Below are 23,419 nucleotides of genomic sequence, written 5' to 3'. Positions count from 1 at the left end.
ATTACCTGCAAATAATCATTACCTGCAAAAGGCAAGCACCACTTAATTCCGCACATAAAAAAGGGATAGTGTCTGTGTGCACCATTAAGTATTTAGACAAATATTTGATATTGAAATGTAAACACTGATAAATCAAATTAGTTTCAAGATTATTTTGAACGGATTATAGTTATGTTGGGTTTCACAGTTTTTTAAAAAAATAATCTTTGTCACAAGTAGGTTTACATTGCAATGAAGTTACTGTGAAAAGACCCTAGTCGCCACATTCCGGCGGCTGTTGGGGTAAAAAGGTTTCCCTTTTTATAACAAAGGGAAACAATAAGTGACAGTCCAGCACTGATACAGTGCATTAGACTGGTAGGAAGCAGTCTATGTCAGAGAGCCAGAATAAGCAGGCTTGAACTCTCCACTACTCCAGATTGCTTTTATTCTCCTAAATATGGAGACTTGGTATTAGGTCAAAAGAAATAACAGGCACGTATGACTCTTCAAGCCTCCCTGCCATTCGATAGGATTGTGGCTGATATTTTGCCTCAACTCTGCTCATTCCCCTCAATTCCCAGAGAGATCAAAGCTCAAGCTATAGGCACCAAATTACAAGATCCTCTATGGTGGAGGATATGAAAATATTATTAACCTCACTTGGCATTTGGTATGAACAGAATATCTCTCTCCCATAAAACATCCAGTGACAAATGACATTTCCCTCCCATTACATACTTCCCTGATCACTCACTTAAAAATGCCACAGGAGACAAGTTGCACAATCTGTTCATTTGCACAATCTGTTCAGAATGCTTGTCAACACCTTCCCTGACGACCAACATTTCCCAAAATGTGTTACCAGTACCGGTGTACAAGATATTGGGATAATTGGTAGGGGAACAAACCGGTTGTATTGTTACCACACCAGTGTTGGCTACATCCCACTTGGGAGCATTAAGAAAAGCAACTTTCAAGACCTCAGGAGACTATAGATGGTACAAGGCTAATTAATTACGAGTGCTGATACTGCTGTATTTTTAATTTTTTTTAATATTTAGGGTACCCAATTCATTTTTTCCCCAATTAAGGGGCAATTTAGCGTGGCCAATCCACCTACCCTGCACATCTTTGGGTTGTGGGGGCGAAACCCACACAATGAAGGGGAGAATATGCAAACTCCACACTGACAGTGACCCAGAGCTGGGATCGAACCTGGGACCTCGGCACCGTGAGGTCTAGCTCATTTTTGAGGCAATCCCAAAGAGGTGCAGGTACTCTTCTTGGTGCCTGTATCACAGGTGTTGCATCCTCTTTGAGTTGTATCTTGTAGGTGAACAGTAGTGTACCAAAACCTGTGAACACTTGCTGAATTTTCTGATGATGTTCTCAGAATCGTTGTATTGATCTAATCCATTGTGGATGTTATATATAACAACTGCACTAGACCCAATTCTTCACAGGACTGATCACCTAATAATGAATCCAAGCCCTTGGATATAATATAGAATGAGATTGAATAAACGGTGTTCTTCCCCAACTCACAAGCACCATAACATTTAATACTTGAACCATTATCTCAGATATTTTGTGATTTCTTCTAATCGGCTGAATCTTAGACTTTTTAAATCAATCATGCTGATTAAATTGGCTTTGGCACCAGTGTCTTTGGACCACTGTACCGTCCACTTCAAGTGAACAGCCATTTGTCCTCATCAACTGCATTTAAAAAAATATATATATTTTATTCTCCTTTTTCACATTTTCATCCAAATTTACACCCATCAACAAACAATCAACGGTAACAAATACAACGTCAATCCCCTGGCCAACAATCCCTTCATCCCACCAACCCCCAAAATTTTAAATACAAACACCAAAGAAAATGAATCAGGAATCCACCATCACCTCATACATAGTCACCAACAACGCTAAACCCCCTCCCCCCCCAAAGTTCAATGTCATCCTCTTCTTGAAAATGCATAATAAACAAAGCCCATGAATTGTAGAACACTTCCATCCTTCCCCTCAGCTCGTACTTCACTTTCTCGAGTGTTAAGAACTCCAGCAGATCCCCTGCCACGCCAGGGCACAGGGTGGAGAAGCTGACCTCCACCCCAACAGGACTTGCCTTCAGGCGATCAATGAGGCGAGGGCAAGGCATCTGCCTCCCCACCCGCTTCCAATATCCCAAATATGGCTTCCAGGGGACCCGGTTAGAGTTTCACATGCACCACATTTTTAAAAAAAAATTTAGAGTAGTCAATTCATTTTTTCCAATTAAGGGGCAACTTAGCTTGGTCAATCCACCAACCTGCACATCTTTGCATGGGTTTCGCCCCCACAACCCAAACACGGAGAGAATGTGCAAACTCCACACGGACAGTGACCCCAGAGCCAGGATCGAACCTGGGACCTCGGCACCGTGAGGCAGCTGTGCTAACCACTGCACCACCGTGCTGCCCTTATTATGCACCACTTTGGGATTACCCTGAAGACCTCCCACCAATACCCCTCCAGTTTTGGACAGGACCAAAACTGCTGAACATGATTTGCGGGGCCTCCCCCACAGCACTCAAGCGTCTCATCCTTGTTTTTGTGAGGTGTACCCTGTACACCACCTTCAGCTGTATCAGGCATTTTTTTTCTCAAGTGCTGGAGAATTTTTTGATGTCTCCAAAAAATTATTCTTATGTTATAACTCCAACAAACAATGATGTTTCATCACTGGAGACTGTGTCTTCCACTGTGCTAACTGGTCTGGCGTTGAGCTGAGTGTAAGTGATTTCTTTCCTTTGCATCTGGAACAAAACTTGCCAAACGCTGGACTCTGCTTTAATTTGTGCCTTTGACCAAATCTTTTACACAGAAATAGTTCATCCTGATCTTTACCCCATTTGTTGGTGTGCAAGGAGTTGCAGGAACTTGCCTGCCTTTTTAGAAAAAGGGTGACAACCAGAGTGTTTTCCTACAAGACGCTGCCATTACTGAGAATCATTTTAGAATGCTGCGCTGCTAGCTCGAGAGCCTGACAAATCTTTTGTTCCAAAGATAGCTCAGATTCCCTCAGCTTATTTTCATTCACATCAAACACAATCTAGTCCCAAACCATGGACAATTCCACTGCAGAAAAATTACAGATTTTAGTTTTTAAATCAGTGATGAAATGATCTATGGACCCTTGTCTTTTGTAAAGTGATCTAATCACAGATTATAAATTTCATTCTCTCTGGGACTGCAATGTGCAACAAATCTTTAAATTACTTAGTTAAAATTTTTGCGATCTTCATTGTTTGCAAATTTAAATGTATTAAATACAGCAATTGTTCGGGCCAGCCCATTAGGAGCATTGCTACCTTATGCAAATCTGATTTATCTTCTAAATTTACTGCAGTAAGAAACCAATTAAATTGTTGTTTAAACACACGCCAGTTGTTATCCACATTACCATGAAATCGGAGACTCAGTGGAGGCTTCAATGACTCCATGTAGTTCTTTCCTGCAGTCTGCAAAATCTTCAAATCTTTGTGGACCTTGTGGCAGGCTGATCCTCAGTGGTTAATACCATCCTGCACTGGTACCATGTTATGTTCTTGTCGGAAGGCCTGATTTATATTACTGGAACATTTGTAGCTAAAGCTATAAACGACTTATCATTAACTGTGGGTAAACGATATACAGAACAGATAAATAACAGTAAGATCAAGCATAAGCAACCTCTCTCTCCAGCTTCCTCCAGCCAGCCTGAGGGATCACCGGACTAATATTCACTTATATGCTAATGAGACTCCTAGTGGTCAGTTGACAAACTACAATACAACCATGATATCACTACACTTTCAAAACTTAATATTTGGCACTGGTCAAAAAGTTGGGGTCAATAGAAAGTTGCACTTTAAGCAAATCCTCTGATAAGCCAGAGGCAATTAGACTTGTTACAGTCAATGAGGCATTTATAGAATTATCATAGAATTTACAGTGCAGGAGGCCATTCAGCCCATCGAGTCTGCACCGGCTCTTGGAAAGAGCACCCTACCCAAGGTCAATACCTCCACCCTATCCCCATAACAAGGGCAATTTTGGACACGAAAGGCAATTTATCATGGCCTAACCTGCACATCTTTGGTGGCCAAAAAAACTTCACATTTTATTGTGAAGATTTAAAAAAAAAAAAAAATCTTTGGACTGTGGGAGGAAACCGGAGCACCCAGAGGAAACCCACGCACACACGGGGAGGATGTGCAGACTCTGCACAGAGACCCAAGCCGGAATCGAACCTGGGACCCTGGAGCTGTGAAGCAATTATGCTATCCACAATGCTACCGTGCTGCCCACTAATAATAATCACTTATTGTCACAAGTAGGCTTCAATGAAGTTACTGTGACAAGCCCTAGTCGCCATATTCCGGCACCTGTTCAAGCAGGCTGGTTCAGGAATTGAACCGCTGGTCTGGTTCTGCATTACAAGCCAGCTGTCTTAGCCCACTGTGCTAAACCTAATTTAGACTTGTTCTGGTCATAATTCAGTCTGTGTGTACAACACTTAAAAAAAAAAATATTGGATCATAGTAAAACTAACCAAGACACACAAGAACAATAAAATTGTACAGCACAGAAGGCAGCCATTCAGCCCATTGAGTCAAAGAGGAATTCTATTGGGGCCCACACTTACTCTTTTGCCCAAACCTCTGCAATTGTTCTTCCTTCCCAAGCATTTAACCAATTCCCTTCCAAAATCTATGGATTCGGTTTCCACCATCCTATCACCGTGCATTCCAAATGCTAAACCACTTGTTGCATTAAAAGTTCTCAATGCATCTGGCTCCTCTGCCAAGCATCTTAAATCTGTGCCCTTGTTACGAATTTTAATTATGAAGTAGAAACGTCAATGTCAGTATGGGACTAGATTCACGAGTAACTTTTATAGAAGAGAATCATCAGAGAATTTACAATGCAGAAAGAGGCCATTTTGCACCGAGTCTGCACCGGCCCCTGGAAAGAGCACCCACTTAAGCCCACACCTCCATCCCATCCCCGCAACCCCACCCTACCCTTTTGGGCACCAAGGACAATTTAGCATGGCCAATCCCCCCCCCCCACCCCCAACCTGCACATCTTTGGACTGTGGGAGGAAACCCACGCAGGCACAGGGAGAACGTGCAGACTCAGCACAGACAGTGACCCAAGCCGGGAATCGAACTTGGGACCCTGGAGCTGTGAAGCAACAGTGATAACCACTGTGCTACCCTGCCGCCCAAGAGACAAAAGTGTTTGGGGAGGGAAGAGTTTAAAATCTAGGCAGTTGGGAATGCTCAATTTGTCAATAGTGGAGCAAATTAAATATAAACTAGTTGCTTTTCAGCTCATGCAATGTTCAAAGTCAACTTTTTTTTTTTTAAATCACATTGAAGTTTGAATTTTAAATTACATGAGTTTGATTCATGTACAATGAACAGCGCATTCTTCTTAGCATGCCACCCCCGCCCATGCAGAATCAATTGTCCAAGTGTGCAGAGTCCAAAACAAATAAAGCAACACATTCCAAAAAGTATACAGTGAAACGGTTTGAGAACATCAGAACTGGGAACAGGAGTATGCGATTCAGACCCTCGAGCCTGCTCCACCATTCAATACAATCAGCTGATCTCATCTCTGCTTCCACTTTCCTGCCCGTTCTCCAGAACCCTTCACATTACTAATTAAAAATCTTTTTTTTTTTTTTTTAAATAAATAAACTTAAGAGTACCCAATTCTTTTTTTCCCCCCCAATTAAAGGGCAATTTAGTGTGGCCAGTCCACCTACCCTAATTTGGGTTGTGGGGGCAAGACCCACGCAGACACTGGGAGAATGTACAAACTCCACACGGACAGTGACCTGGGGCCGGGATCGAACCAGTGTCCTCAGTGCCGTCAGGTAACAGTGCTAACCACTGTGCAGCCCTTACCAATTAAAAATCTGTTAATTTCCTCAAATTTACTGAAATATCTCAGCACCCATCACACTCTGGGGGGGTAGTGAATTCCAGATTCACGACCCTGTGAGAGAAGTAATTTCTTCGGTTTTAAATCTGCTGTCCCTTATCCCAAAACTATGACCTCTTGCGCACAAGAGGAAACATCTGCTCTACGCACTTTTGTCAATACCTTTAGCATCTTCCATACCTCAATTAGATCTCATTCTCACGAGAGTAAATCTCTCTTCATAAGACACCTCATCTCTGGAACCAATTTAGTGAACCTCCTCTGATGCAACTACATCCCTCCTCAAGGCAGAGGGTCAAGACTGTACGCAGTACTTCAAGTGCTATCACACCAATGCCTTGTTCCTGCAATTGTACATTTCCTACTTTTAGCTGCTATTCCTTTAGCTATAAAAACAAAACAAAATCCTTTCCTGCTTTCCTTTTTACCTACATACTGGTTTTCTGCGTGTTATGCATGAGGACACCCTAATCCTTCTGCACCAATGACTCAAATGTCTCTCCAATTTAGATAATAAGTTGCCTTTCAATTTTTATGACCAAGATAATAATAATCTTTAATAGTGTCACAAGCAGGCTTACATTAACACTGCAATGAAATTACTGTGGAAATCCCCTAGTCGCCACATTCCGGCCAGCATCTGCTCTGGTACACTGAGGGAGAGTTCAGAATGTCCAATTCACCTAACAAGCACATCCTTTGGCACTAGTGGGAGAAAATCGGAGCACCCGGAAGAAACCCATGCAGGCACGGGGAGAATGTGCAGACTCCGCACAGACAGTGACACAAGCCAGGAATCGAACCCAGGCCCCTGGGTGCTATCCACTAACCTCATACATCCATGTTAAATTCCATCTGCCAAATTCTGGCTCACTAACCTAACCTATGCATATGCAAGAAATAAACTTACTATCCTACCCATTTTAGTATCATCTGCAATTTTGGCTATAGTACCTTCTAGCCTTGCATCCAAGTCATTAAAAAAGATTGTAAATAGTTGTGCCCCCTGCACTCAAACCCTGCAGCACCCCACTGGTTACAAATTGCCAACCAGGAAAAGACCCATTTATCCTAACTTTGTCTTCTCAAGCTAAATAAATTACCCCTAACCCCATGTAATCTAACCTCGTGTATTAAACCTTTGTGCAGCACCTTATCAAATGCCATCTAGAAGTCACAAATACATCTACAGGATGCCCATGCTCGTTCGAATTTACCCTTCATAAAACCATGCCGTCTCTGATGGATTTGCGTTTTGACTTTCCAAATGTCTGTTATTACTTTCTAATAATGGATTCTAACAATATCCCAATGACACAATTAAAACAATTAAACTAACTGGCTTATAATTTCCTACTTTCTGCCTCCCTCCCTTTTTGAGTAAGGGCATTTCATAATCACTCTTCCAATCCACTGGAACCTTTCTCCACATCCAGGGAATTTAATTTTGAATATTATAAACAATGGATCCAATAGCACAGCTGCCATCACCTTAAAGACCCTAGGATGTGAGCAATCAGGCTCTGGAGACTTGTCTGCCTTCAATCCCAATAGATTGTGGAGTACAGTTTCCCCATCAATGCAGATCGTTCTAAGTTCCACCCTTTCTAAGACCTCTAAATAATCTGCCCGCATCTATCATAGCTATTCCCTTCATAATTTTATATTTATGATGGAAGGGCTGGGTTAGTCAGGCATTTCATTTGATGGCAGGGCGTGGTGGTGGTGGTGGTGGTGGGGTAGCAGTCCTGGTTAGTAAAAGAGTGAGGTTCCAAATGGAGAACGTGGTAGCGGATCAGGGAGGTAGATATGTGATAGCGACAGGGGCATTGAAGGGAGAGGTTTGTGGCATTGGCGAGTGTGTACGTCCCTAACTGGGGCAATGCAGGGTTTGTGAAGAAGGTATGTGGAGCCACCCCGACTTGGATTGACATGAATTGATAGTGGGTTGAGACTGGAATCTGGTGAAGGAACCAAGATTGGACAGTTCGCGGCCGTTTGCCCAGTCCAAAGGCATTGACTGGACTTATGGAGGAAATGGGAGGAGTGGACCCGGAGCTTTCTGCACCCGGGGGAACGCGAGTATTTGTTTTTCTCTTCGGTCCTCAAGGTCTATTCGAGGATATATTTTTGTGTGATGGGGAAGGCGCTGTTGGCCGGGGTTAAGGAACCGGAATATTCGGCAATTGCAATATCGGATCAAGAGCCACATAGGGTAGACATGGTGTTAGAGAAGGGGGCAGTGCAGAGGTCAGGGTGGAGATTGGATGTGGGATTGTTGGAGGACTGAGGGTTTTGTGATAGGATTGGGAAAGTAATCGAGTAATAAGTGGGGTTTAATTGTATGGGAGTGGTTTCGCAGGGAAGTTCTGAAGGCAGTGGGTGAGGGGGGAGGTTCAAGGCAAAGGTGGACAAAGAGGAGGGTGGAGCGGCAAAGATTGATAGACGAGATGTTAGAGGCGAGATATGCAAATGATATGGATCCAACACTAAAGAGGTAGGAGTTGCAGGCAAGCATTGACCAGCTGGCCACAAGGAAGGTGATGCACCAATTGAGGCAGGCGAGGGGAGCAGTCTATGAATATGGGGAGAAGGCACATGCTGGCATGTTAGCTGTGGAGGGAGGCGGCGGCGAGGGAAATTGTTCAGGTGCGGGATAGGACAGGGAAGTTGGTGGCGGCCCCGGACCAGATTAATAAGGTGTTTGAGGAGTTTCATGAGATGTTGTATAGGTCGGAGGAACTGGCGGAGGATCGAGAGATGCAAGAGTTCCTGGATGGTTTGGAATACCAGAGGTTGGGAGAGGAGGATAGGGCCATATTGGAGGGGGCGTTGGGGAGCAGGAGATAAAGGAAGTGATTGGGAGGATGCAGTCAGGGAAGGGAGCAGGGCCGGATGGGTTTCTGGTAGAGTATTATAAGAAGTTTAGGGATAGTTGGCACCGCTGATGGTGGGGATGTTTGAGGCGGCGATAGGGAGTGGGGTGTTGCCACAGACTTTGGGGCAGGCATCGATTTCCTTGTTGTTAAAGAAGGCTAAGGATCAAACATAATGTGGGTCATATAGGCCCATATCACTCTTAAATGTGGATGCCAAGGTGTTGGAGGGTCGGTTAGAGTAGTGCCCCTCAAAGGTGATCGGGAAGATCAGACAGGGTATGTGAAAGGGAGGCAGCTCTTTTTGAATATCAGGAGGGCACTGAATGTAGTTATGGCACCAGTGGAGGGGAGGGAGACAGGTGGTGGTGCGCTGGACACCAAGAAGGCATTTGACCGGGTAGAGTGTAGGATTGGGTACGATTATTTTTACAGGGAGCAGAGGGCAAGCGTCCACACAAATTGTATGAGTTTGGGGTACTTTGCTCTGCACCGAGGGACCAGGCAGGTGTATCCTATGTTTCCCCCCCCCCCCCCCGCCCTGTTGTTTGCACTTGCAATTCAGCTTTTGGCCATCGCGCGGAGGAGTTCGGGGACGTGGAACATAGGGTATCTTTATACACATATGATTTGTTATTGTATATGTCAGAACCAAGTGTGTCGATGGGAGGTATACTGGAAATGAAGATTTTGTGGTGTCTGGACTGGGGGTAAGGGGGGGGGGGGGCGCCATTCCGTAGGGCGGCGACCCACTTCTGGTACTTGAGTGCAGGACACACACACACACACACACACACACAACAAACTGCCTCCCGATCTTTAAAGTCACCACCACCGGACTCCCCGAACATTTTCCCGGGGCCATCGGAAGTGGCGCTGCTGCCAACACCCTCAGCCCCCACCCACTGCACGGACTCTCCTCCATTCTAACCTACTCTGAGACTCTCTCCTTCCCCCCCCCCCGCCCCCCCGTTTCAAGAGCCTAAGGTTCCGATGGTTTTGATTGATGGCCTTTCTTCAATCATCATTGCTAAACTGAGGGCAGCACAGTGGCACAGTGGTCCCAGGTTCGATCCCGGCTCTGGGTCACGGTCAGTGTGGGGTTTGCACATTCGCCCCATGTTTGCATGGGTTTTGCCTCCACAACCCAATGATGTGCAGTGTAGGTGGATTGGCCATGCTAAATTGCCCCTTAATTGAAAAAAAAATCGAATTGTGTACTCAAATTTATTTTTAAAAATAAAAAATCTTGGCTAAATTGTTGCTATGACAGATTCTGTCGAAACCTGGTAAGGGAGTGGAACACGCAAACTTGAAATTCTTGTTGTGCTAGGTGTTCACTTCAATGATGCATTACCTACATTCCACAGAGAGCATCTCATTCTTGAAAAATCAACTCATTCATCAAGCCCAGGGAATGTCAGTGAAACAAGAGGGCACAGATTTGACAAGGAGATTGCAAATGCACTTAAATATTCACTGCTTGTAATGCTCGATTGATAGCCATTCAGTACAAGGCGATTCCAAGTTCAATCCTATATCCCTCCAATGTGAGCTAATCATTGGGGTTCATGGGCAGTTCCAGTCTTCATATTGGGGGTCTGCAGACAGGAATGAGATGTAGAGGAAAACAGGCTGTTTCCACACCAGATTATCCACATAATCCCAGCTGGAGGTCCATACGCAGAGGGTTAAATTGAACTGTGGCAGTCTTCCTCCTGCCCTGAATAAATTAGATATCATTAACCCAAGGTGTGCACTTACAGCCACACCCTGAGAAAATATAATTTAATATAGAAGGTTTAGATTTTTCTCCCTTTAAAGGAGATGCAAATTAATTTGTTTATTATTTTTTGATTGCATGAAGAGAGTACAAGCTGGCCATTAGGTCAAGGAACCAGGGGTAGAAAATAGGAGCAGGAGGTACAAAAGTGGTTAATTACTTTGTTCGTCATAAAGCACTTATCATCCAGAGGTGATGGAAGGCACTACATAAATACCAGTCTTTTAGGGCAGCACGATGGCGCAGTGGGTTAGCCCTGCTGCCTCACGGCGCCGAGGTACAGGTTCGATCCCAGCTCTGGGTCACTGTTAGTGTGGAGTTTGCATTTTCTCCCCGTGTCTGCGTGGGTCTCACCCCCACAACCCAAAAAGATGTGCAGGGTAGGTGAATTGGCCCTTAATTGGAAAAAAGAATTGGCTACTCTTAAATTTATTTTTAAAAAGATAGTGAATTTGCAAGTACAGAGACTCCAACGGAAAAGCAAGGGGTTCATCTGGAATGGACATGAAACTGACCAGACATTCATAATCCAACTTTTACAAATTTATCAGGAAAGAGGAGGCAGGAAATAGCTGTTGACATATGCCAAGTGGACAGCAGGCCAGAGTTTATATCAAGGTTATCAGTATTGACAGATATAAGCATAGGGGCTTCACTTAAACAGGATGACGACAAATGGTTAGGGCTCCATCACCACTGTAATTTGGAGACTTGCTCTACTGAACAAGAGTGACACGACTGTCCAAGATTTAAAATGGCTCATTGATATTCCTGGTCCATTAACCAATTAACTCTTGATGGTCTCTGTGCTGCTGAATAGGCTAAGTTGTGAAAAGGGCCAAACGTGACAACTATAGATGGTTAATAAATGTGGCTTCACCCTAATTCCCAAGAGCATGCAATGGAAGAAAGTGGGCACACCAATGCTGAGATACAGGCTTGTGCATTCTTGAAACAGTTTCTAACATAATTTACACAAGAGTGGAAAGCAGAGAAGGGCACAGGGAGAGTGCCAGTTGAGCACTCTGCCTACTAATGTTCTGGAGTAAGAAACTGCACATTGTATCAGGGAACCATGAGAAACACTGTTAAAAGATTAGTTTTATAAACCTGCTCAATTACGTAAAGCAACACATTGAATGAATAAGATGAATCTAAGGCAAGATCTTCAGCAAATCCAACTCCAGTGCTCCTCACTTGTCAAGGCCACGAGTTCCAAAAGAGTCATACTGGACTCACCAACTCTATTTTGCTCTCCACAGAGGGTTTTTTTCAGCACTTTAACCAAGGACATGTTTGGATCACACCTATTTTAATGCCCCAATGAACAGATCGCAGATAGTATGCAGAACATCTTTAACGTTTTGCTGAAGGTGCAGGATGAATAAATGAACCACCCAGATTTGTTTCTACTGGGAAAGACGGAATACGAGGCTGCTGAAAACCGAACAAAACCCACTAGAAATGTGCACAAGAACAAAGGTAATCAACTGAGAATTGACAAGTGTTTTGCCACTTGTGGATGTAGAAGCTCCATTTTCTTTAGGAGTCAAAAGAAATTGGAATAATTCCTGCACAAATCACTTGGTCAGCTTTGAAATCAGTTGAGTTAGCGCTTCAAAGTAGTCACATTACTTGCCAGGACTCTATTTTTCTCCAAATCTCCAAGAGAGGATCATGCAGATTCAGTTAGGAGATCTTTGCTCAAAGCACCCTCAAGGCACGTGCATAGGTTTAAAAACTAATTTACTTCAACACAACCTCAAGGTATCCCAAAGTGTTTTGCAACCAGTTATAAGCTTTAAGTGTTATTGTAGCAAAGTACGAAACATGGGAACCATATTTCACAACCCAACATCCACAATGGCAGAGATAGTGTCTGTAGCGCACAAAGTGCATACTACCACAGTGTCCAAATCAGCTGCAGGTGAGGGATAAATATTAACCACAATGCCCTGTTTAATTCCCCTGGACCTTTCTGAAACAACACCATGTTCACATCCACACAAGAGGGACAGACACAACCTTGATGTAACCTCATCTGAAAGACAAGTTAAAACTTCAGGAATTCTGGAAGCCTCAAAAGGGTGTTGCTTGGACATTTGGTGACTATTTGCAAAGTTTTTCAAAAATGCTATCAGCTTGTCCAATTGCTCTCGCTCCACAAAAGCACAGACCATTATTAGGTCACTCTTATAAAGTATCAATTTTCCAATCTTCAGCACCACATTACTGCTCAGTTCCTGGCCATTATGGCATAATAATCATTGCAAATGGTTCCCCAGTACTGAAATGTCAGTTGACGGTTAGGCTTACCAAGGAGCTCTGCAACCCCTGTATGAATGTCAAAGAAGTCATTAGCGAGAAGAGGATCTTTGGTTTGATTGTAATGTTTAGCAATGGCATCAAAAAGCAGCATTTTGCATTGATCTATGTCAGAGGATGATTCTGGAAGGTTTCTGCTGATCTCCACCACTCTGCTGTCCGGGAGGAACTCCAGTAAATCAATTGCAGATGACAACCAATCATTTTCCCTAGGAGTGTGAAAAATGCAAGGGTTAAATAGTCTTTAAGGCAAGTACTTTCCTGGCAAATTTCAGCTCTTATGTATCCAGCAGTATTTAGGCTCACTAATACAGCAGATCTCAGTACCTCACAAGAACCGGTTCTTCATGGGAACCTAGGCATAGACTGCTCATCCTCATCTTCATCTGAACCAGCGAACTCAACCTAAAAGGCCAAGGGCAGCAGGTGCAAAGGAACACCACCTCAAAATCACACCAACCCTACATGGAAATACATTGTCGCTCTTTAAATCAGAGCATTGGACATCCCTATTCCACAGCACTACAGGTGTATTCACCACCACTGACTGCAGATCAAAAAGGTGCAACTAGTTATAATCCTAAATTATAATCCTTGCCTTTAGGAGGCTGAAGAAATAATCCAGATCCTTAAAACTAGAAACATGGATGAGGATGATGCAGATATAAACAAACTATTCAGTCCAATAGAATGCAAAGTACAGACACAAGGATCAAATCCTTCCCTCTTTTACAACAGCCACATGGAATACTTACCAGGTGTGTGGCATGTACAATGCTATGTTGGGTAGCCACTTCAAAGCAAAACACGTTGGATAAATACTTTGTTCAAGAGGAGGTGCACTATAGTTGCTTCAATGAGCAATTCTTGAACCACCAGCATGAGAAAAATGGGCAATTTGGAATGAATAACAGGTCAACTCCTTCGGATGCCAGTTTTTACAACAACTAGCTATTTGCCATCTACAAAACAGCAACCCAATGCTGGCTAGTTGAAGTTACAAGTCATGAGAGAGGGTGAAACAATTAAACGGACAGACCGTCCTACAAAACACGTACCTAGAATCACCAAAGGCCTTTAGGATTTCCCGGTCCAGAAGGTCGTTTGTAATGACATCAGTTTTGGTGCTCTCATTCTGTGGCTTTGACCGATGTTCTTTCCTGTCCAACAGAGTGTCTAGGATTGGGAGTTCAATCAACTGGAGCAGCCGTAAAATTGTTTGTTCCTGCCATACCTCATCAACCACTGAAAAAAAAAAAAAGTCGTCATCTGAGATTTCACTCAACCTAAAAGTTTGAGAAACTGCCCGAACAATTTACCCAAAGACAGACTTTGCAATAAGCTTCTTGGTATACACATGCTGAATTGGTTGTTTGTATTCAGTGACTACATAAAGATTTTACAGCAGAGCTATTCATTGCACACAAAAGAACCTTGCAAAGTGCCAGGGCTAAAGTGGGTAGAGAAGGATGTTGATGATATGCAGGATTGTTTGCAATGCTGAAGAGATTTTGAAAAATCGCTTTTGTACAGACAATATCCAGATAGCGTATAGGTCACGACAGAACATTACTGCATTTAATTGTAATTTGAAAGTTTAGAAAAGTAGTTTTGCTCAACACCACCTTCTCATGTGCAACTGAGGATGGATAGTAAGCACTGGCCTTGCCAGTTTTAAGTTGCTGTAAAATGTTATTTCTTTTGATTACACATTTAATAATTAGCAACAATTATTTTGCATGTCCCGGCTTTGCAGATATTGAACCATTGAAAAATGATCCTTCTTATTGAAGATACTTACACCAAAATATGCATTTTCTTTTCCAATTAAGGGCAATTTAGCATGGCCAATCCACCTATCCTGCACATCTTTAGCTTGTGGGGATGAGACCCAAGCAGACACAAGGGGAATGTGCAAACTCCACACGGACAGTGACCCGGGGCCGGGATCTAGCCACTGCGCCATCCTCCAAAATATGTATTAATTAAGAGGCTGGTATGTATCATAGCAAATGGTTTGTTGAAGTGAGGTTTAGCTGTTGGCTTCTAACAAAGATTTTTTTAAAATTGTATATAAAAAGTTACATCTTTAAATCTTAATAGTGGAATTCAGTTAAAAATGTAGCATTAATTCAAAATCAGATGCAGTCAAGTCAAAATCTAGTGAATGCTGCACTCCCAATAAGTTCAAGTCGGCATAAAAACAGAATATGCTGGATAAACTCATATGGCAGCATCTGTGGCGAGAGCGGGCAGCACGGTAGTGCAGTGGTTAGCACAGCTGCCTCACAGCGCCGAGGTCCCAGGTTTGATCCCAGCTCTGGGTCACTTGTGGAGTTTGCACATTCTTCCTGTGTTTGCGTGGGTTTCGCCCCCACAACCCAAAGATGTGCCGGGTAGGTGGATTGGCCACGCTAAATTGCCCCTTAATTGGAAAAAATGAATTGGGAAACTCTAAATTTATTTTTTTTAAACCTGTGGCGAGAGAAACAGAGTTAATGTTTAGAGCCCATATGACCCTTCTGTTTCTCTCTGCACAGATGTTGCCACACGTCCAGCATTTTCTAGTTTTCCCCCTTTTTAAAGAAAAAAATTAATTTAGAGTATCCAATTCAGGGGCAATTTAGCCTGGCCAAACTAGCTACCCTGCACATCTTATTTTGGATTTTTTGTGGGGATGGGACTCACGCAGACACTGGGAGAATGTGCAAACTCCACACGGACAGTGACCCAGGGCCGTGACCAAACCCAGGTCCTCGGTGCGGTGAGGCAGCAGTGCTAACCACTGCACCACTCACACCTTCAGCATTTTTTGTTTTTATTTCAGATTTTCAAGCATCTGCAGTATGTATTTCACTTATTTTACTTCAAGTAGGCAGGTGGTTTAGCGGCATGGCTTAGGAGAGAGATAATCTCCTCATGTCTGCGTGGGTTTCAGCCCCACAACCCAAAGATGTCCAGGTTAGGTGGATTGGCCACCTAAATTGCCCCTCAATTGAAAAAACAAAATTGGGTACTCTAAAAAAAATTTTTATTTTTATTTTTTAAATTGTTCAATAGAAAAAAGAGATTTCTATTTAATTCTTCAGGATGTGGAAGGTTTCCATTTATTGCCCTTTGTTGCTCTTTTTAGCCTTAGTTTTATTAGCTCTGAATGTCACCTTTGCTCACGAGTCGCCAGGTATCTTTCTGATACCGCCACGTGGTTCAAGCTCGAGTTATGATTAATAAGTCAGCACACCGCTTAGTAAGATTGAAATCAACGGTCATTTATTATGTACAGCAATAGATACTTACACAATAATCCTACTATCTATATCAAAACCTACCACTACTGGCCAATACTTAACTTTTGGGGATGGCCCACCAGGTCAGGGAAACAAATAGTTTATCGAATTGGATCTGGCCTGCGGGATTCAAAAGGCTGATACGGGTCGATGGCTAGGAGTCTCTATCGGGTAGCGATCGCTGGAGTCAAACTTACTGTTTCTGGTCGATGTTCTTGCGAAGGTTGCGAGCAGGAGAAGGGAGCGAGAGAGAGATCTGAACTTGGCCCCTCAATTTATAGGGCCCAGGGGCTTCCCGCCTCTCGGGGCGGCCCTTCACCCAGAGTCCCAAGTGATTGGACTTGTTCCCAATCACTGGGTTCGATATGCTCCAATAATGGGGTGATTCCTCGATCGGGGGGTGGTCGGTCACCTGTCTTTGTTTCGGCCACTGCAGGCGCCGAGAGGTCTGGCCTGGCATTCAATTGCTAATATGTTGCAATTGTTCCCGGGGATAGCCGATTAAACTGCAGATGTCTGTGTTGATGTGCTGCTAATAGTTGCAGGTATCGATCTGGGCCGACTTTCCCAGAGCCGAATACACTATTCTGTCTGCAGCTGTCCGTTTGTGTCCTGTTGGCTGCTTTTCCCATCAGCCTTTTCGGTTAGCCATTTTATATCGGGTTTTGGCCAAATTAATAGGGAATCAGCCATTTTAGGTGGCTACACCTTCCCAGTCACACCGAGGATGGAGGTGGGCCTTCTAGAAGAGCCACTCAGTCCTTATTGTAAAAATGTTCCACAATGTGGTTCAAGACAGGGAATTTCAGGGTTTTGAGGCAGCAATGAAGATACAGTACTATAATGCTCAAGTCAAAATGGTAAGTGGGATTATCAGTAATGTGCGTGCACGTGCTGCACTTGTCCTTCTCCAAACAGTGGAGGTACTGTTTGGAAGCAAGTGTTGAAGAAGCCGGGCGGCACAGTGGTTAGCATTGCTGCCTCACAGCGCCGAGGTCCCAGGCTCAAATCCATCTCTGGGTCACTGTCTTGTGTGGAGTTTGCACGTTCTCCCAGTGTTTGTGTGGGTTTTGCCCCCACAACCCAAAAGATGTGCAGGGTAGGTGGATTGGCCATGCTAGATGCCCCTTAATTGGAAAAACTGAATTGGGAACTCTTAAATTTAAAAAAAAAAGTGTTGAAGAAGCCTTGGGAATATATTGAATTAACTGGTATTGGCTTTGCATTACAATTGATTTTGCTCCCTCGGCTGAGAAAAAGTGTTAGTCATTGCTTAAAAAAAAACTCTGCTCTTGCTCACTGTAGAACCTGGTGAAAATGCTCACACGCCACGACCAAGGTCTAATAGGCTATCAACGCTGGCTCTTTAGGTTTGTATGCAAATAGCTGCCTGGGGAAGTTACCAGAGCTGTCAGCAGCTATGGAAACGTACTTTGCGACCTTCAGAAGGTGAAACACTCAAGGTTAAGAAGTCATAGCTAATGCAACAAAAAAGTAGATTAGCTGAGAACAGGTGCAGTTCACATTAGCAAAGCTGAACAATTGATCTATAAACTCTACATTGCAAAGCAAGTGGCAATTAAAAAGGTGCAATCAAGTGCTGTTGTCATTTAACGTGATAAACGACACTCACCTGTCTGAGACAATTGTGATGTTTCAATATGAGATGAAGTTACAGGTTTTAAACTCAAGTTACTCAGCAGTTCTTCTAATGAGCTGTCATGTGGGTTGGTATCTGTACATGTGGAAAAATGAACTCGTTCTTGCCTAAGAACAAGAAAACGAGGCTTCAAATTAAAAGAATTTATGTGAAGGATTGTTCATCCAACCACCCAAGTTAAATGAATTATGTAATCGCATTAATATTTATGAAAGCCCTACTACACTTTGATTTTCTTTCAGTTACCTTTCAAGTCTTACGAACTGGAAGACATGGTGCTCTAGAAAACCTGAACTGTTGACACCACTGATCAAATTTCCAAACCTCATATCAACATCCAGATCAAAGACTGGGCAGAAAAACTACTTGAGCCAGCAGTATGTGGGCAGGAGAAAGAGTTCCATTCTCAGGTTGCCATCCTCAAGCTTGCAATGAAATATTCCAGCCTTTCCTTTTCTCCCTTTCTAGCATGCACTGGCTAAATTTGTAGATTATTAGTCCAAGCTTCTGGCTTAACTAATGTCACCATTGGCGGTCTGGTAATCAGTACAGGAAATAGCAACCATGAAACTTGGACTGTCATAAATACCCAACTCTCTTACTTGCCCAGATCTTTTCCAACTCCAGCCCTTGGGTACATCATAGCGCAAGGACTAAAAAAGCTTTGTATTAAATCACTTCAAAGTTTTAACAGTAAAATAAGTTTGCCAGCGACGCCAACATCCTTAGACCAAGTGCACCTTGTGCCTTTAACTAGCACAGCTCACAAGTACCACAGTAAATAATGCGTTTAAAAAGAAAATGTGAGTAATACTCAGTCTGGCAGAATCTGCGGACAGACAACAATCAACGTTTCAGCTCTGACATTTCATTAGATTTCAAAGATTATTGACGTGAAATGTCAATTCTCTCTCCACAGATACTGGCAGACATGTCAGCACCCAGAGTATTTTGTTTTTGTATCAGTGTTGATCGTAACAAAATACATTAATAGGTTAAGTTAGGTTAGGTTAGAATGGTGGCAGGTGGACTTTAATCAGGGGACACCCACTGTGGGTCCAAGGTAGATGGATCAGAGTATTTTCTGGTAGTTTTGGTTCCAGGACCAAAGATGTGCAGGTTAGGTGGATTAGCCATGCTTAATTGCCCTTAGTGTCCAAAAAGGTTAGATGTAGTTACTGGATTACAGGGATAGGGTGGAGGTGTGGGCTTAGGTAGGGTGATCTTTCTATGGGCCAGTGCAGATTCGATGGGCCGAATGGCCTCTTACTGCACTGTAAATTCTATGTCTATGACCCTTCCAAGTGCAGACTAGCTGAATTTGGTTTGCTGGGAAGGAGAATCATCGATTCCTCTGGTGTGGGCCAGCTACTGACAAGTGGCACGATGAGAATGCTGATCATTGCCACCAAGTTCACACCAAACTTATTGATGTGCAAAGCAACTCACGTGTTTCATCACAGGTATTCTTCAACCAAATCAACTACCTAGCTCCCAGTCCTAAGCAACGCTGCCCCAACCCCCCACAACAAGACAGTAATTGCAGCAAGCAAGCTACTGGAGAAGGTCTACTCCAAAACTTGCCAATCACCTCTTCGCTCACCAGCAGTGTGCCTTCCCTCATGCCACCCCATATGGTTGAAACCCACCATGCCAAGGAGTAACGGAAGATGACCCAGGACAGGAATAGCAGAGGAAAACATCCACTGAAAAACACTTTCTCATTTTAGACCCTATTGCTCATCTACCTGGCTATAATCTTCAGTAGTGATGGTGGGCCCTTACCACTGTGCAGCCATCCAACATCAATGGGGTCACCAAGACCACACAGATTGGAGCTTTGGGACAGGCCAAACAACTTCTCATGTTGTCAAGGGAGTGTCTACAGACTGGAGGCAGTACGGTAGCACAGTAGGTAGCACTGCTGTCTCAGCACCAGGAACCTGGGTTCAATTCTGATCGCAGGTGACAGTCTGCGTGGAGTTCGCACATTCTCCCTGTGTCAGTGGGGGTTCCCTCCGGGTGCTCCGGTTTCTACCCACAGTCCAAAGATGCGCAGGTTAGGTGGATTGGCCATGTCAAATTGCTCCTTAGTGAGGGCAGCAAGGTGGCGCAAGTGGTTAGCATGGTTGCATCACGGCACCGAGGTCCCAGGTTCGATCCTGGCTCTGGGTCACTATCCGTGTGGAGTTTGCACATTCTCCCCGTTTTGCGTGGGTTTCACCACCACAATCCAAAAGATGTGGATTGGCCACACTAAATTGCCCCTTAATTGGAAAAAATTAATTGGATACTCTAAATTTGTTTTTTTTTGTTTTTAAATTGCTCCTTAGTGTCCAAAGGCTAGGTGGTGTTACAGGGATAGGGTGGAGAGTTGGGCCTAGGTAGGGTGTTCTTTCAGAAGGTCGGGTCGGTGCAGGCTCAATGGGCTGAATGGCCTCCTTCTGTACTGTAGGGATTCGGAGATGATTTTAAACTGGGAAGGCAGAATTTAAAACTCAATCTAGCCACTAACAAGGCTATTGCTTGGCTCTATGGCTGCACATGGTAAATAAATATAATAAATAGAAGTGCATGCACAGAGTGGTGAGAAGCCAGGAACTGTGGATTAGTAGGGCTCCGATTATTGAAATCATTAAAAGCTGCAAACAAGAATTTAATGGGATGTTGACACTTACCTCAAGGGGTCCGGAGTACAAAGCAGCGCAAGTAATGCCACAGTTGTACAGAGTAAATGCATTCAGTTCTAAGTATTGCATCTTAGAGATGATGCATTGGCCTTGGAGGGATTAGGACACATTCACCAGGACAGTACTAGGGTTAAAGAGTTTAGACCATGTTTGTACCCCCTACAATGACACCTGTAAAAAAAGCCATTGATGCGGTGATGGGGCAAGAGGTCATTTGAAAGTTTAAAAACTGAAATTGAGGGCAGCACGGTGCGCAGTGGGACTACGACTGAGGACCCGGGTCCGAACCCGGCTCTGGGTCACTGTCCGTGTGGAGTTTGCACATCACCATGTCTGCGTGGGTTTCACCCCCACAACCGAAAGATGTGCAGGTTAGATGGATTGGCCACACTAAATTGCCCCTTAATTGGGAAAAAAAAATAATTGGGTACTCTAAATGTACTTTTAAAAACGGAAATTAATAGATGTGTGTTAGGCAAGGGTATCAAGGACCAGTAGATGGGAGTCAACATGTAGATCATCCATGATCTCACTGATCAGCGGACTGGTCTACCCCTGCTCAGAAGAGTTAGTTAACCTATTCTAACAGTTAGATAAATTTCCCAAACACTTGAACCACATTTAGTTTTGAGCAAGTTCTCACTGGCAGGGACACAGGTTACTCTGTACAACTGGGGCATTACTTACACTGCTTTGTACTCCAGACACCAGGAGGTAAGTGGTCAACATCCCATTAAATTCTTGTTTGCAGCTCTTAATTATTTATATAATTGGAGCCACTCAGCTGAAGAACGGAGCCGGTCATCCACACCTTCTACTAGTCATAACAATACTGATGCTTATTAGAATCCTGCACTCTGTTCCTGTTGTTTGTATAAGGAGGATCAGGTGTTGTTGTAGAAGAGATTCAAGCAAACTTTAGACTAGCTCATATGTTGTACAGATATGCAAAACCATTTTATTTATTCTTTTTTTTAATAAAGAGCACCCGATTCTTTTTTCCCCCCCAATTAAGGGGTAATTTAGCGTGGCCAATCCACCTACCATGCACATCTTTTGGTTTGTGGGGATAAAACCCACGCAACACGGCGAGAATGTACAAACCACACGGACAGTGATACGGGGCCAGGATCGAACCTGGTACCTCTGTGCTGTGAGGCAGCAGTGCTAACCACTGTGCCACCATGCCGCCCAGGTGCAAAACCATTTTAAGAAGCATGGCTTTAATAATATTATTATTAAAAGTAGAGTCCAAAATTACAAAGTTGTCTAGAGTTGTAATCAGCGGAAAGTTCAAGGTCTTCTCATACTCCAGTGAACAGCTTCCAATACTGCAATCAGCTGTCACTTCTAGAAGGAGAAGAATGTCAGATTACAGATCTAAACTTACCTCCTACATAATCCATTGAACCCTGGACTTGGAGCCTGGCATTCATTCACAACATCAACCCACCTATGCATTGTGGTAAATCTGTACAGACTGCAGTTACTGTCCTCAAAGGTAGACTCTTTATCTTTGCCAAAAAGCTTCGTACCAACTGCTTCATAAACCTTATTGTCCATCAAAGCCTGACAGAGCCGCACCACTTTTGACCGAGAGATTTCGGCCTGGCCAAAATAGTTATTCTGCAGAAGGTGACTCAGAATGAGGTCCACAGCATCAGAGCCAAGGAAGCAGTCATCATGATGTTTCAGATGGTGTCTGCGACGTTTCACCTCCACCTCTGACTGAAGGGCAACAATTATGTTGCACCAAATACGAGTTGCTCTAAACGGCTTCATGGTAGGCAATTCTGAAAGGGAAACCAACAAGTGAAATTAGCATTGTAAGTCAGGATTTAGGCCGACATTCCGGTTGTAATAGCAAGGGAATGTCATATGGTCATTTTTCAGATGAGATGTGAAACGGAGGCCCAGTCCACTCTCTCAGTTGAAGGTTAACGTCCCTTGCACTTAACTCCCTCATGTCCTGGGTTAATATTTATCATTCAACCAACACCACTTAAAAAGCTAATCATCACATTGTTGTTTGTGGAACCTTGTTGTTGACCACTATGTTTCCTATAATATCACAACAGTGTCTACATTTCAAAAACAAAATACTGTGTTGGCTAGAAAGCACTGCCTGATGTCTGGAGATCTTTAAAGGTGCTATACGAATACAAGATTTCCATGACTGCATGGCAAAGTTGGGATCTAATGTCTTTGGACTATACAGAGCTCCAGTCTCAAAGTCTTTAAGAGGGATCAGCCTTAAAGATGCAAGACTAATGGTGGTAAACTCAGTCCACTCTGCCCAGTAGCTAATTTAGAATGGTCATATGCTCAAGAGCTCATCTGCACACATGCCAGTAAATGGTGGGGCCAGGTAGAGCATCAATGCACATATTGCATTAAGCTCATCCTTGCAGGATTTTTCTGAGCTGGGGATCAATTGGTAGCACTCGCCTCCGATTAACAAGACTCCCAAGGTTCGGGCACAAAAGCCAACGCTGACACCCCAATGCAGTACTGGTCAATATTTATTCCTCCTTCAACATGGAAAATTAATTATCCAGCCATTAAAACATTGCAGTTTGCAGAATTTTTCCTTGCACATATTGGTTGCTTCGTTTCCTACATTACAAGTGACTACACTTCAAAGGTTGTCAAGCATCGCAGAAATAAATGCAAGTCTTTTTCCTTCCTGCATCACAACCTATGAACTACATTCATGGCCAGAATGTAGGTTCCAGAAAGCGACCCACAAAAACCAAACATGCAACCTTATTCAATGCTCTGTATGGTTCAAGCCTCGAGGGAAAGAATAGCCAAATGTATTGCAAATGTAAAAC

The 23,419-nt window shown here is 43.6% G+C and overlaps 1 protein-coding gene across 4 annotated transcripts in view; it reads right to left on the bottom strand.

The window, feature by feature from the left end:
- depdc7a (DEP domain containing 7, paralog a) overlaps positions 1 to 23,419 on the bottom strand; it is a 74,279-nt gene that overhangs the window by 22,455 nt on the left and 28,405 nt on the right. For 3 of the 4 annotated variants that reach the window (XM_072466278.1, XM_072466281.1, XM_072466280.1), the window contains exons 2-5: positions 21,976 to 22,378; positions 17,869 to 18,002; positions 14,007 to 14,193; positions 12,940 to 13,157 (exon numbers count right to left, since the gene is read on the bottom strand). In XM_072466278.1, the coding sequence (XP_072322379.1) occupies positions 12,940 to 13,157; positions 14,007 to 14,193; positions 17,869 to 18,002; positions 21,976 to 22,378 (942 nt within the window). The remainder of the gene's footprint in view (positions 1 to 12,939; positions 13,158 to 14,006; positions 14,194 to 17,868; positions 18,003 to 21,975; positions 22,379 to 23,419) is intronic. The other variant, XM_072466279.1, reaches the window with a different exon arrangement.

The sequence above is a fragment of the Scyliorhinus torazame genome, chromosome 10 (genome assembly GCF_047496885.1).
Source record: "Scyliorhinus torazame isolate Kashiwa2021f chromosome 10, sScyTor2.1, whole genome shotgun sequence".
Lineage (NCBI taxonomy): Eukaryota > Metazoa > Chordata > Chondrichthyes > Carcharhiniformes > Scyliorhinidae > Scyliorhinus > Scyliorhinus torazame.
This window is presented reverse-complemented; position numbering and strand designations above follow the sequence as displayed.